The sequence below is a fragment of the Rhinolophus hipposideros genome (genome assembly GCF_964194185.1).
Source record: "Rhinolophus hipposideros genome assembly, chromosome: 11".
NCBI classification, from domain to species: Eukaryota; Metazoa; Chordata; class Mammalia; order Chiroptera; family Rhinolophidae; genus Rhinolophus; species Rhinolophus hipposideros.
This window is the reverse complement of record NC_138057.1, coordinates 73634602-73648467: the sequence shown is the minus strand read 5'-3', so window position 1 is coordinate 73648467 and position 13866 is coordinate 73634602. Positions and strand designations below refer to the sequence as shown.

Genomic DNA, 13866 nt, shown 5'->3' with positions numbered 1-13866 from the left:
CAAAAATTCGTGCTTTCCCTTCCCTCAAAAGCCTGTTTCATTTCCAAAAACATTTTGGGAGAAAGCTCTTGGTGAGAGAGTTGCTCCATGGCTAAAGGTAACTTGAGAGCAGTTTCCTGTCTTTCTCTGTTGCCAGCGCTGTAGTCGTAAGGTCCTGCTTCATACCCAGAGGAGGCTTTGAACATCAGCTGTCTTGAACAATCTCTAGTCTTATCACTTATTTTAATGTTCCTTGCACAGGTCACTCTTGGATGTGGTGCTCTGGGCAATCTCACCCCAGAATGCTTCCCTTCCTTTATTTAACCTCTGACCTGTGAAAACAAGAGTTAATCAAGAGTTCTAAGGTAGCTAAGAGGAAGGGGAAGTGTTTGGTTACAAATTAAATATGAACAAGTCATAAGTCATAAATCCCCAGTAGTGCTACCAGTTGTGTGTCTCAAGTTGCATATGGTACAGAGTGTTTGGGTTATAAATTCAAGTTCAGGGCTCTCTGATTGCTTGTTGGTAGGTGTTAGGTTAGTTTTCTTTTGGCCTAAAACTCTTTGCCTTCTAAAACATTACTTTTATTGGACCAGCTACATTCACATCCTACTTTCTCTGTGTGCCTGTCTCTCCTTCCTTTCTTTACCTGCCTGCTTGTGTTGATTGGTGTGCTGTGCTGTGAATTGAGACAGAACTGCTTCCCTGAAAGAAGTTAAGCATATGGAAAAAGTTGCCAAGGAAAGGCATTGAAGCATGGAGCGTAAATGGGTTTAAGAGACAGCCAGACACTTTTATAGAGAGATTTGCGATTGAATGATGGAACATTCAAGCCGAGATCTGGGGTGGAAATGAACTTAAATGAGGGCTATTCGTGGAAAACTGATGCCCTGTCTAATCTAGCATTTCCTTAATTGTCACCATAAGCATACATTTAAAGCTTTATACTTTAAATTAAAAAAGGCAACACAGTCTGTTTAAGAATCTATGACACAGGCCGTGATTTTTGTAGGTAAGTTCTTAAAAACACACATGAAAAGTAGCAGAGGCATTGGGTCTTGAAATGCAGCACTGGAAACTTAAAATATCTCTTCTGCCGTGTTTGATTAAAACATTTTCAATCAAGCTATTTATATTTGTGTTTCTGAATATAACATATACACTAATTCCGAAAGCAATAAAAAGCTGACACATGACTAGTGTCCTGGAGCTGGCAAAGAAAACACACTGAGTTGTTGGGAGGCAGCCAAAGTTGGATCACTCAGAACACTGAGCGCTGAGGGGCTTTTGGATGCAAGCTTTCGTTTTATCAGGACGTTACGTACAGTGAGAACCGCAAAGTAAGAATTTCAAATCCTAATCAGGGTTGGTCATTACGTTTGATTATGTTGAATAGCTAATATTGTGTCATATGGAGTGAGTAGGATAGAAATCATCCTGGGCTAATTTTGTGTGTTGCTTTGCTTTCGGCAGCTGTGTTGTCCTAAGCCCGTCCCTTTACTTCTCTGAGACTCAGTTTTCTCATCTGTAAAATGGGATTATAATTCACCTCACAGAGTTGTTGTAAAGACTTGGGTGTAGGTGCTAGGTTTTCTTTTGGCCTGAAACTCTTTGCCTTCAGAAACATTACTTTTATTGGACCAGCCCATTCACATTCTGCTTTCTCTCTGTGTGCCTGTCTCTCCTTCTTCCTTTCTTTACGTGCACCTAACCTCAAAGCACCTATCACTCGATAAATGGTTTTTCCCCTCCCCCTGTAGGTTCCATTTCCTAGCTCTAAAATGAGAGTAATATTAAGTGGCATCTCAGTGGGATAATTAATTTGGTTGTTTACTCCTGAAAGCAGGACAGGACTTCTTATGTATCATTTCTTCCCTTTGTGTGTGGTTTTTTGTTTTTGTTTTTGTTTTTTAGTAGTGACAATGTATTTTTCTTTCATAAGATAGGCCCTGTTATGACCTCACTAACCCATTACATTATGTTACAGTGGTAATTTAAACAATAAGATACTCTGAATGACAAAAAAAAAATTAAAAACCCACAAACTTGCAGGTGTGTGAATACAGGAGTGGGCAGCATCCTAAACTCTCTTAGGAAAATGATGAAAGGCCTGTGCGCTCGCCCTCTCTGGGCTCAACGAAAAATCCCTGAGAATTAACACTGAATTGTCAGTGCAAGAGTCATTACTCCAAAGATCTTCTGTTACCAATACCTCACCAGGGATAACAGAAAAGTGCCTCTGTGCTTTCCTCCTGAGCCGTCTTCCTCAATCACGGGAATACTGGCACAGAAAAGAAGATGGTAAAGTCCACTCTCTAAAAGCAACAATTACTGAATACCTATCAGGAGAGAAAAGAACCTTGTTTCCAAAATCAAATCCAAGTGTGTGTTGGCGTAGATTTGTACAAGCACAGGTATTTTATGGGAGTTTTTTGTTTTTTCCTAATGCAAATTAATGTTTCTATTCATTCAGTACATACAATATATTTTCCCACATAGATATAATAGGTATCACCATGGGATGTTAATTATGGACATAAATCAGAGATTCTTGAGCTTCACTGGATTCCATAATAAACTTACAAGGTGAGATAAGCAACTAACTGTGAGCAAAGCAGAACGCTCAGATTGAGTGAGACTGGCTCCAATCCCCCAAAGAGGGTTGTTGTTTCTATTATTTAGGTTCCTCTGACATTTGATCTTGTTAGCAATAAGAATACAGTTTTATCAGGAGAAAACAGTATTTACTCTGTTCTAGGCACAGTGGTGGGTGCATTCCCAGCGGCCATGCGAGTGTAGATGTTATATCCCCATTTCACACATGGGAGAGGAGACATGCTTGGGCCACAGCTCGTGAGAGCTGATACTCAAAGCCAGTGGGTCTCCTAACTGCAGTAAAGTTGATCAGTAAAGTTGATCAGTAAAGTGTCAGTTCCTGTGAGAAGACTTTCCAGAACCTGTCCTGTTCCCTTTATGAACCTCTGTCATAGCACTGACCCCCCCTCACCCCCCAACCCCGCTGCTACTGAATGTCTGCTTCCCTCGTTTGACTGTGAGCTCCCAAGTCCTGGGACCTGGCTCTCAGTGCAGAGAGCCAGGCTTATACTGGACGGGTCTTGATAAATGTGGGAGAGTTTGTGATTAGATGATTGACTGCAACATTTGAAAAATGAGTGATCTGGAAATGTGTGACGTTTTGACTGTAAATGTCACCTCAGTTTTTCATTCCAGAGAAAAGTTCATTTAAGCTGAATGTTCGGTCAGGAAGCTGTGTGCTTTTCCCATGGGGAGGAGGAATGTGTGCGCCTTGGTGCTGAGGCTGTATGTAGTCTGAGCACTGCAGACCAACACACTAGGTGGGTTTGTGACGCATAGAGGTGGGAGTGCTTGTTGCTGAGTGTAATGGAGGGGAAGCGACGTCCGCAGGGGGCAGTGTGGCTGGGATCTAGAATCTGTCCAACTTCCCATGAGAAGGCAGGAAAACTCATGCTCTTGCCTTTCTCTTCAGTAAATTTGAAGAGTTTTTTCTGAAGAGCAGGAGGAATGGGTTAGAGAGGGAGAGGAAGGAAAAGTGTGGAGCAGACCCCGTGGGGAACGTGGGACTGAGGCATGGACCGATTCGAGGACTCTTGAGCAATTTTAAAAACTGTGCTTGAAAAATTAGGTTGCCAAGCGAAAATAGTCAGCCTGATTTGGTGACAGTTTCCCACAGACCTTGAAGTAGGAACAAAAGAAGTAAGGGGTGTGCTTTCCTTGTATTGGAGGGATGGGTGATGGGCAAGAAATCTTCGGTTTGTGGGCACTTCTTAAGCTGCTTTGAACATTTTCTCACTCTGTTCTAATTATTTGTCCCGGACTCCAGCAGTCCATTGGCAGGGATCGCTTTTAGTTCTGGGTTATTTTTCGAACCAAAATACTGCCTCCTAAATTTGGATCCCTGCCTCCCAACAAGAGTTACTCGACTGTTAACTCTATAGCTCTAGTAGTCATGGCCTTTGTAGAAACTCGAGGGATGAGTTACATCCATCAAGGGAAATTCTGGTTTATTGAACGTCTAGCGTGTGCCAGGCACACATTAGAGATTAAATAGTCCACAGTCAATCCACAGTCATGATCATTGCTCTCTGGGAGGTGACCCTAGTAGAGAAGACCAACAAGCATATTTTATAAACTGTGCTGAGTCTTAATGTAGAGTAAGTCCAGGAGGGCCTCATATTCTGGGAATAAAATACATCTATTTAAATGAAGACCACAATTTTATAGAAAAAATGGGGGGAGTTTACTTAGGATTTTATCTTGGAAAAATGAAACTAAAATTTTGAAAAGAAATTTGTAACAACCAAGTCTAGCCTTTATTCCAACAGTGCACTATTCTTAGAATAAATAACAAGTCAAGTGTGTTTTTTTTTTTAAGGGGTGGGCTTTTTCTGACATAATAACACTTCCATGTTTGACCTTCACAGCATAATCATTTAGTCATTTTCCCAAAAGTAGTTGAGGATTTCCCCAAGGCCTCTCTTAATTTTTTGATATTGAATTCGTTTTCTTTTGATGTGCCACTGTCCTTGTTTTTCTTGAGTTTTTTCTCTTTGTCCCTTGTTACCTGCTCTATGCTGCCAGGTGTGCATTTTATCGGTCCCTTTGCCTCAAGTCTGACGGGTGTCCAGCATCTCTTAACAGGGGCTTCGCGGGATCTGCATTCTTTGCAAGGGTTTGTAGTTGGTTGGTTTGCATTTTATCGTAGATGTTTGACCGGCTGAGACACAGACAGGAGCAGGGATAGATGCCAGGTGAAACCAGAGGGCTGAGTGGGGGCTTGCCATCTTAGGCGGTCACATCATTGGTCATTGTTTTCTGCTTATAACAGCCAGTGCTTTCCTGTCTACTCCGGTGACTGCGGGGCAGGAGGAATTCCTGGACAGAGTGCGGGAGAAGCGTCTGGCCCAGACACCAGGAATCAAGGAGAGCCTCCCAAAGCTGAGGTGGATGAGATGGTTAGGCAGAGGGGCAGGACGGTATTACAGCCGCCAGATCGGTGTCCATATGCATCAGTTACGTGACTTAGGCAGTGGATATCTTTTCCTAAGAAGAGGAAACCAAATCCGGGAGAGAGTGCATTCCCAAGGAGTCACAGCTAGTATCAGAACTGAGCTTCCTCCAGGGTTAGTTGACCCAAGACTGTTCTCTCCAGTAAATGCCATGCTGCTCTGCTTTTTTAAATTTGGGGGTTTGGGTTTTTAAGGTGGAAGTTTAAAAAACTCAGTGTCAAATAGCCTGAACCAAGGGATGCTTGGCCATCCAATGTATCTTGGCAAAATCTGCTGACAGGAAGTAAGAAAAGAAGTGCTACCTCCCCTAGAGTGCCCAAGATGGAGTTTCAAGAAAGAGCTCCTTAGACAGTGGAAAGTCACCAAGAAAAATGAAAGGCCCTATTCCATGTCACTCTTCTGAGCCTGAAACTCATTATTCCAGACATGAGTAGAGCCGTTCTGCCAGAGACCTCCCCAGGGAGGGACTCTTTCATTGTATTTTCTAATATAATGGTGCCAGAGTGTTTAAATGGGAAACTTTTATTATAAGTGAACTTTTATTTGTCTTTTGTATTAGAACCAGAGCATTATGTTGATCTTCTTCAACTGATGTGTATGAGTAGGTTGTGTTATCTAAGATTTTCTTTTTAGGATAGCAAAGTGGACACTGGCTCTGGTAAGACTGAATGAGATCCACTGGGCTATGCCAAGGTTTAAGATGAGGGGGAAACAGTCACTTTCTACCTGGTCCTAAAAACACATGCTCAGAATAGAATGTTAGTCCTCTTTAAGTGTCCCTGTGGCTCCCCACTGATTACAGAATAAAGGGGAGGCCCATCATTAGGCATATGAGTGGCCCTCCAGAGTCTGGTTCTCCCCCTATCCCCACACCCCCAATCTCTTGCCCTGCAGCCTGCTTACCCTACTCTGGCTGTTCCAACTGCCCACAGTTCTCAGATCAGGCCCCGAGGTTTATGCCTGTAAGCCACGGCTCCTGAGTTTTCTCTGCCTCTCATGCTGTTGATCCCCACCCCTTCCAACCTTCCGCCCATGAAATGAGAACAGCCTCTCTCCAGACCGAGATGCCGCTCAGTCTTCTCTCTTCTCTGTGTGAATGAGCATTGATGCCTGCAGTTGCCCCTCACTGTTCTCTCCATTGCATGCTCCTCCCAATAGCCACAATTTTAAGATTTTATTTTCCCAACTCATGTCATTATTCTGTACACTCTAGTGGATCCACTTATGGTACTTTGATGGAAGAAAAGACCCTTTAGACTCTTTCTTCTCCAGTGTACTTTAATTTTGAAACAATAACAAAAACTTACTAAAAAGTTGCAAGGACGATATAAATGCCCCATTTGGGAAGTGTTGCCAAAATAATATCCAGTAATTCCTCAAGTACTTTAATGCATAGTTTCAAAAAGGAACATTCTTTTCCATAACTACATTACAATAATCAAAATCAGAAAATTGGGGTTAATTTTGATGCAATACCGCCATGTAATACTTGGTATGCAGACCTTCTCCCGCATTCATGTATGTACGTGCTGCCGCTGCTCCTGCCATAGACGTCCCTTCCAGCTACTGGGACTCTGCCTGCCTCCCTCCATGGGAGCTTCCCGCCTGCTCGGGCTGACACCCTACACGGGACTATCCTCCAGATGCTCTTTGCAATCTTCTTGGGTTCCTACACCAATCTTTCCCCTACACAGATTCTCTCTTTACCCTGAGACAGGTCTTGCCCCAACTTCCATACTCTCTTCACCCCGCTGGAGTCCTGACACTTCAAGCCAGGCCATTGCTGTGTGGACACCCTCCTTACGCTGCTTGAGCTCCGCCTTACCAGGGAACACTCTTTGCTCCTCTTGGGCTCCGACACCTCGTGGCAGGGTGCCCTTCCTCGAGGAGAGCCTCCTCTCCGTGCTTGAGATCTGAAATTCTGTTCCCAGCTACCGTTCTCCCAGGTGATCACCTTCCTCAACTCAGCCTCTGCCACCCGTCTCTGCCCCCATCACACACACACCTCCTTTTCCTTGAGCTGAAATAGCAGCAAAAGTGGGGAAGCCTTTTAAAATTTGTAATGGTTTTCTATTTTAATACTTACAACACTGAAGTGGAATTCCATCATCAAGTTCAATCATACTTCTATGTATTAGGCTGGTGCAAAAGTAGTTGCGGTTTTAAAGGTTAAAAATAATTGCAAAAACCGCAATTACTTTTGCACCAACCTCATACATACAACAGTGGGAATGATTATCTGGACAATCCAGTGGAGCGAGATGAGGAAAGTGAATTGCATATCCTCAGCTGCACTCGGTTCCTGAGTCAGCTCAAGAGTAAGCAGCTCGCCATGCTGACTGATTTGGACATAGACTGTTTTCACCCAGCAAAGTCAGACCAGTGACTTTGTGTCGGTACAAACCACGTCTCCTGTGTGTCGGAGGCAATTTAGGGGCTTTTTTACAGGTGATTTTGACCATGAGCCGTTTGACTGTATGCGCTGTGTGTGGATCCTGCCCTGCCCATCTTACACGTGCCTTGGAGGCCCGTTTCAGCAAAGCTGTGTGTGGAGGACTACTGCTTGTGCTCTCTGAGCTCTTCTCAAGTTTAGGACTTCGTATTGGCTCACATCACACAGGAAGCTCCCCATGTCACTGCCTGCCGGGGAGTGCAGGCAGAACCTGGGACGAAGTTACCGGGGACAGTTTGGTGAGCGAAGCCCCGGCAGACCCAGGCCAGTGCCTGAGGAGCAGGCTTTTCACCCTCGAGGCTCCGCTGAAGGGGCCACGATAATGCTCCGTTATAATGTTATACATCCCTCAAAAGCCTAAGCTAAATAAAGGACTTGGGGAAGGGTCCCAGCTCCTCCGGACCCAAACTGTGACGTTGTGTTACATATGTGCCTCTCCCCAACGAGGACCGCGGCCTGCTTACGTACAGGGACCTTTGTCTTTTTGGTCTGAGCCCACCACACAATGACACTGTGGTTGGGACTCGAGTGTTGCATAAAGGTAGCAAGTCGGGCAGGCCCAGAGGTGTTCGGAACTCCTTAGTGTCCAGGGAGGAGCAGCGTAATGGACTGTTTGCTTCCTGTCTCTGGACTGGGAAGCGGTGTTTACACCATGATGACAGACGAGCACAAAATGGCGTGGAGGGTCTCCGTACCCTCACCTGCAACGTCGCAGGCAGCGCGAGGCTGTGTGTGAGACTAATGAAGCAGTACAGGAAACAGCACTGGATAGAGTTCAGCTGTGAACCCTGGCCTCCCACCAGGGGAAAAGAGGGATCCTTTGAAGAAGGAGACAGCTGGGTTTTGGTTTCAAGACCTTAACACTGCCATCACTAGATACTCATCTGTCAGTGCGCAGGGGACAACATGTGGAGAACAGTTGTGTCCGGTCAGGCCAAAGGGAGAAAGAAATGGCTGATTTCCAGGGTAACTGTGAAACCTCCCATGGCTGAGGGTTCTGCTGAGCGTAGCCAAAAAGAATCGATTTGGTGAGGCTGAGGTCTAGTGTGAGAAGCTGGGCACCGTCTGCCGTGGGCCAGGCGGTCCGGCCACGTCACATTACTTCACCCTTATGACAGGGGAAGACGTGGAGGCCCGGGGTTCCGGGCCCAAACCCTTCCCCCTGGACCGCAGCCCCAAATTATCAGAGAAGCCAGCCAGCCCCCAGTCTCTTCATCAAGTATTCCTACAGTGAGTTCAACTTTTCTCTCATTTACTTGAGGCCACAGTTTCCTTGCAAGGAAATAGTTTCTCCTCCTTTTTATTTTCCTCCTTCCTGATTTTCAGTTGCTAGCTTTAACTCGTGCTAGTGATTTTTTTTTCTTTCAGAAAAAAAAGTGTTTGTAATCCTCGGTTGCATTTGTTTACTAAGAGTCCTCTCATCTGGGTGAGTTTTCTTCGGAGGGGATTTATTGTTGCTACTAGAATGGCTTTTAACTCAGCTGAGGTTTATTTAACGGAATAGGAAGGGAGAAACTTATCTATCTCCTCCCTAATCCCTCTTGAATGTTTACATTGCTCTGCCAAAGTAAATGCTGTGTAAAGTGGCAGGAGTCATTGGCTCTGTAATAGTCAATATGCAGCTGCCAGAGCTGATGGAAACGTATTAACATAAGTGATAATGCTGTCATAGAAGTGAAAAGTTAAGTTGCTTATCAGTATATTTTGATAAGCTACTTAAATTTTACAGTAGCACGTGCTGGCTTCAGACAGACGCCCGTGACAGAGGACTGTGCACTTTATCTGTTCTCTCTTTGCCTCTCACTTCATTTATTCCCCTCGAGGCACAGCTGGTAATCTGTACGGGGTGCTGATCACCCCCTGCCCGGCAGGCCGGAGGCGGACGGCGTCGGCGCTCCCCTCCGTGTCCAGCTCCGTCAGGAACGGGCAGACATGAGCGGGACGGCGGCGCTTGGTACGACACTCTTCCCGCACGACTATTTGATGTCACTTTGGAAAGTCTCTCCTGGAGAACAAAGCCATTTAAATGAAGTGACAGAACTTTTTGGGAGTGGGGACGTATTCCAACAGCAGTTCTGTCACACTAACGCGCCTTTGCTGTTAGTCTTTGTTTAGTTTTGTTTGTTCGGTCAACCCTGAGCACGGGAGGTATGCTGGGCTTTCTGCTGAGCCCTGGTAAGACGAAGTGAAGAAAGACGGGATCTTTCTTCTCTGTCTGCACAGTGTCTGTCGGGAAGACGGACACCACTGAGTGCCACATGGCGTGTGGATGTTATAACAGGAGTAGGTGCACACCCAGGGCTGGTGGAAAAAAGGGAACTAGGGCATGAGAGGCAGGGAGGGGCGAGGTGCTGTTAGGACGATGAGTAGCAATCAGCTGGACTAGCCCATGGAAGTCCAGGGGAGAAAGGGGCCAGGTGTGTGCAAGCTGAGGCAGGCCGGAAGATGCCTCCACCGTCTCGAGTGAGGCTGCAGTGAGAAAGTGGGCATGTGGAGACGACATCCAGAGAGGCAGTCACAGGCCTGGTGGTGGAGAGCCTCAGACGCTCTCCTAAGAAGTCCTGCAGCCATGGGACTCACTGCAGGAATTTCATCCCATGGGCCACTTAGGTTTGCATTTTAGAAAGACCATTCTAAGAGCGACACAGAGGATGGACTATGGTCAGGCCCAGGCTGTCATCAGAATTAAGGGGCCTGAGGGTCGGGATCCAGTGGAGGGCAGGGGGGTCAGAGAGTTAGAGCTCATCCCACTATAAGTACGGAGAGGGTGTGTTAGAGGTAGAATGTTGCTGTAACAATATAAATGGGTCGGCTCTTGGGGCCTTTGGGACACCTTGCAGCTGCCAGCAGTGGAAGTGCTCGCTGTGTGTGTGTGGCTGTGTGTGTCCAATCATGAGAAAGTTGAATAGAAGCTTTCCTGGAAAGGGTGGGTGTGGTGGGAGAGGCCTGGGGGCTACTCAGAGATCGTTGCTGATTGCAGAGTCTGCTTTGAATGTCTGTTCTAGCTCTGAGGCATGGGAATAATTTATAATGAACATTCAATCCTCTGTCTTTATCCAGGCAGTTTTTTAAAATCCCAGAAATAATTAGTGTTTTCACCAGTCTGTGTTCCCAGCACAACCTATGACAGGAAATCTCTTTAGGATGTAGAGAAAAACTGAAATGTACCAGTCTTGAATTTGCTCCTGGTTAAAGTTTTTGACCTGCATATTAATATTTCATGTGTCTTCTCTTCTTTCCCAGTTATCTCCCGTGGTTCGAAGTATTTTATAAGCTACTTAACATCTTGGCCGATTACACGACAAAAGGACAGGTATTTATCTTCCATTCTTTTTGACAAGTAAACTTTAACTTTTATTATTATAAAAGTAATACATGCTTTATATTTCACCAAAATGTTTACCAAAAATGTAATGCATGCCCATTGTAGAAAGTTTGGGAAATTCAGAAAATAGTAGGAAGGAAGAGAAAATCACTTCGACACGCTCTCCCTACCGCTACCCCCCTAAAATGAGTGTTGCTAGTATTTTGGGATGTTTTCTTCCTCTACTTTTTGAGTTAAATAATACACAGACCCTTAGCGTTCGCAGAATTAATATTCCCATATCGGATCGTTCCAAGCAGCCCTGAAAGTTCATGACATGTATTAAATTGTAATTTTGCTGAAACGCAAATATGAATTACTCGTGTCATGCTGAGAAGCTGAGATTTGTTACTAAAACACTTAACTGGCCAATGACCTAGCCAGCTGTCCCCAATTCCCATTTCTGTAAGACTTTGTTGTGCTTTTACAGTATTTTTCTAAGGGTCTGAAAATTACTTGAAAAGTTTCACTATATCTTACTGTAGTTTTGGAAGAAATGGTATACTAATATATCTTCCATGGATGTCAAGGGTCCACGGGGGCTGTACTTAGACTACTGTAGCCCACCTTTTTACCGTATTTTCACCAGGTACCATAATAACGAAGGCATTTCCCCCATGTGGTAAATATTTCTCATGGCTGTAGAGCATTGTATCATAGAAGTTGATTTATTGAAACATTTCCCTATTGTTGGGAGTTTTAATTATTTGGGTGTTTTTTGTGTGTGTGTTTTTTATATATATATATATATAATTACAGCCATTAGTATCTTTGAGCATAAAGCATTTTCTTCATTTTGGATTGTTTCCTTAAGAGTAGAATCTCAGATGGGCCACTGTAAGGTCACTGGACATAAACCGTTTTAGAACATTTGCCAAACTGCTTTCCAAAAGAATTGTACTGTTTTCTTAAAAGATACCCTTTACTAACCTAAGTCACTGTACTCTTAATTTGTGGAATTCATTGTTTATTTCACAAGTGAATAAATCACATTATTTTAATTGCATTTCTTTGATTATTAGTGAGTTGAATATTTGTTATATATCTAACTTCTTGTATTTTCCTTTTTATAAATGGTCTTTTTTAATTAAAGTGATACATTATTATTAAATGTGAGAGAAAAATTTCCCCTCATATTGTCTATGGAACATTAATTTTGAGAAACAATCCATAAAAAGAGTACCATAGTTCGATAATATTGGGGTTGGGGAGGGAAAACTATGTTTCATTTTTTTCTCCTTAAGATACCTGTAGTGTAGGCTCTAAGAAGTCCTGCAGTGAAGAAATCTGTGTTACTCAGGGCTTCCCATCTCATTTGGCCCCAAACCCTTTTTATGCCTTGACTGACATTAATATTTTGAGATACCAGTGTTTGTTGGAACACAGTTGGGGAAATGCTGTTTTGGAGAAAAGGTGGAAATTGTGTATATAATGGATAAGCCTTTCCTTCAAGTTAGATTTACTCACTGGCAAATGTATTCCAGACACCACAGTAAAGGGAAGGGACAACTAATAGAAATGGCTCCCTGGATCACTACGCTCTCGCTGAGAGGATTCTTAGGTGTCAGGGAATTCTTTCCTAAAAGAAGTGATTGACTCTTTGATGAATGAGTTCGGAGGCCACCTTGGGTCTCTTCATTGATTTCTGATTCATAGTTCACTTTAGTCAAACATTCAGGTTTCCACTCAAATTTGAAAGATGTCTTTAGTAAATAGAATTTTAAAAGATATAGGCTCTTAACAGTCTTAGAATTGGAGATTGACTCACATACTTTTTTTCTTCCATATTTATACTCCAGTCAGTTACCAAAAAAAAAAGCAAACTTACAGACTTTTAAAAACATGTGTTGTGATACAGATAGGTATAACCTACACATGGGGAGATAGGATTATTGCCCCGTAAAATTGGCACACCAGTCCTCTGGGCCATAGCCCCAGTAAGGGTCTGCCTCTTGAAGCTTTAGGGACGGAGACCAGTGCCATGTTTGAGTGGAGTCTGTTTCCCCTGTACCCAGGACTCTTTTTATTAGATTTCTTCTAATAAAGGAATGATCACATAAATGATAGGGAGTCCACCTACGCCTGGCTAAGTTGTTTGCAAGGTGTGGGTCATCAGATTAGAACAGGAAGAGCTTTTATTAAAAATACAGACCCCTCTTCCCAAGTCCAGAAGTCTTTGTGAAAGTTAAGCATGGTAGGCTTCAATTAGGGGGTGGAGGGTGAGCATGACAGCTTAGCATGGAGTGTCAGAGCCTAAGCTACACGACGAGGGTGTCTGTCTGGGTCATCGACACAGCATGGTTGTCAGGCCCCCGGTGGAAGGGATGGCAGGGGTGAGGAGGGCATCTGACCCAGAGCAGCCTGGCTGAGGGTGTCGGAGCCTGAGGGATGAGGACGTTGTTTGTATGGGACAGTGGTGGTGGTGGCTGGGCACTGGATGTCAGAACTAGTGGGATCGTGGGGGCAGCAGCAGTGGCCCAGCACTGGGGTGTTAATGCCTGGTTTGGGAGAGGCATTTTTGTTGGGGGAAAGTGGACAATAGTGAGCTAGCACTGGATGTCAGTATTTGGGCAGGGCAAGAGGGGCATCTAGGTGAATAGGGAGGTAGGACATTGACCAAAGATGGGTTACATATGAATAAGTGAACATATTAAAATAGGGGCAAGATTTTTCACGTCTGTAGAATATAGTTACAAATATGTAAAGGGAGGAAGCTGGAATGATTCCTATGGATGGATTAGAATTAGAGCCATTTGTATGAACCCATGGCTTTCAATATATGTGACAAATATGAAAATGAATAGAGATGTAAGTATGTGTTGTGGGTCTGTGTGTGTAGTATAGTTTACTGAAAGGGTCTGGGGTCAGCAACACCCAAGTAGCAGGGAACACATCTAGTGTCCAAATCTTTGTTTCTTCGTAACATTTCCCACCCAAAGAAATGTCTTAACTCCCTAAATCTAAAACTCCAATTCAAAAATCTGTATGCACTCCTATGTTTATTGCAGCACTTTACACAATAG

General features: G+C 44.1%; 1 protein-coding gene across 2 annotated transcripts in view; it reads left to right on the top strand.

The window, feature by feature from the left end:
* The window catches only part of DENND1A (DENN domain containing 1A), a 481754-nt gene that overhangs the window by 210508 nt on the left and 257380 nt on the right, over positions 1–13866 (top strand). For both annotated transcript variants that reach the window (XM_081067070.1, XM_081067071.1), the window contains exon 6: positions 10723–10792. In XM_081067070.1, coding sequence (XP_080923196.1) covers positions 10723–10792 — 70 coding nt within the window. The remainder of the gene's footprint in view (positions 1–10722; positions 10793–13866) is intronic.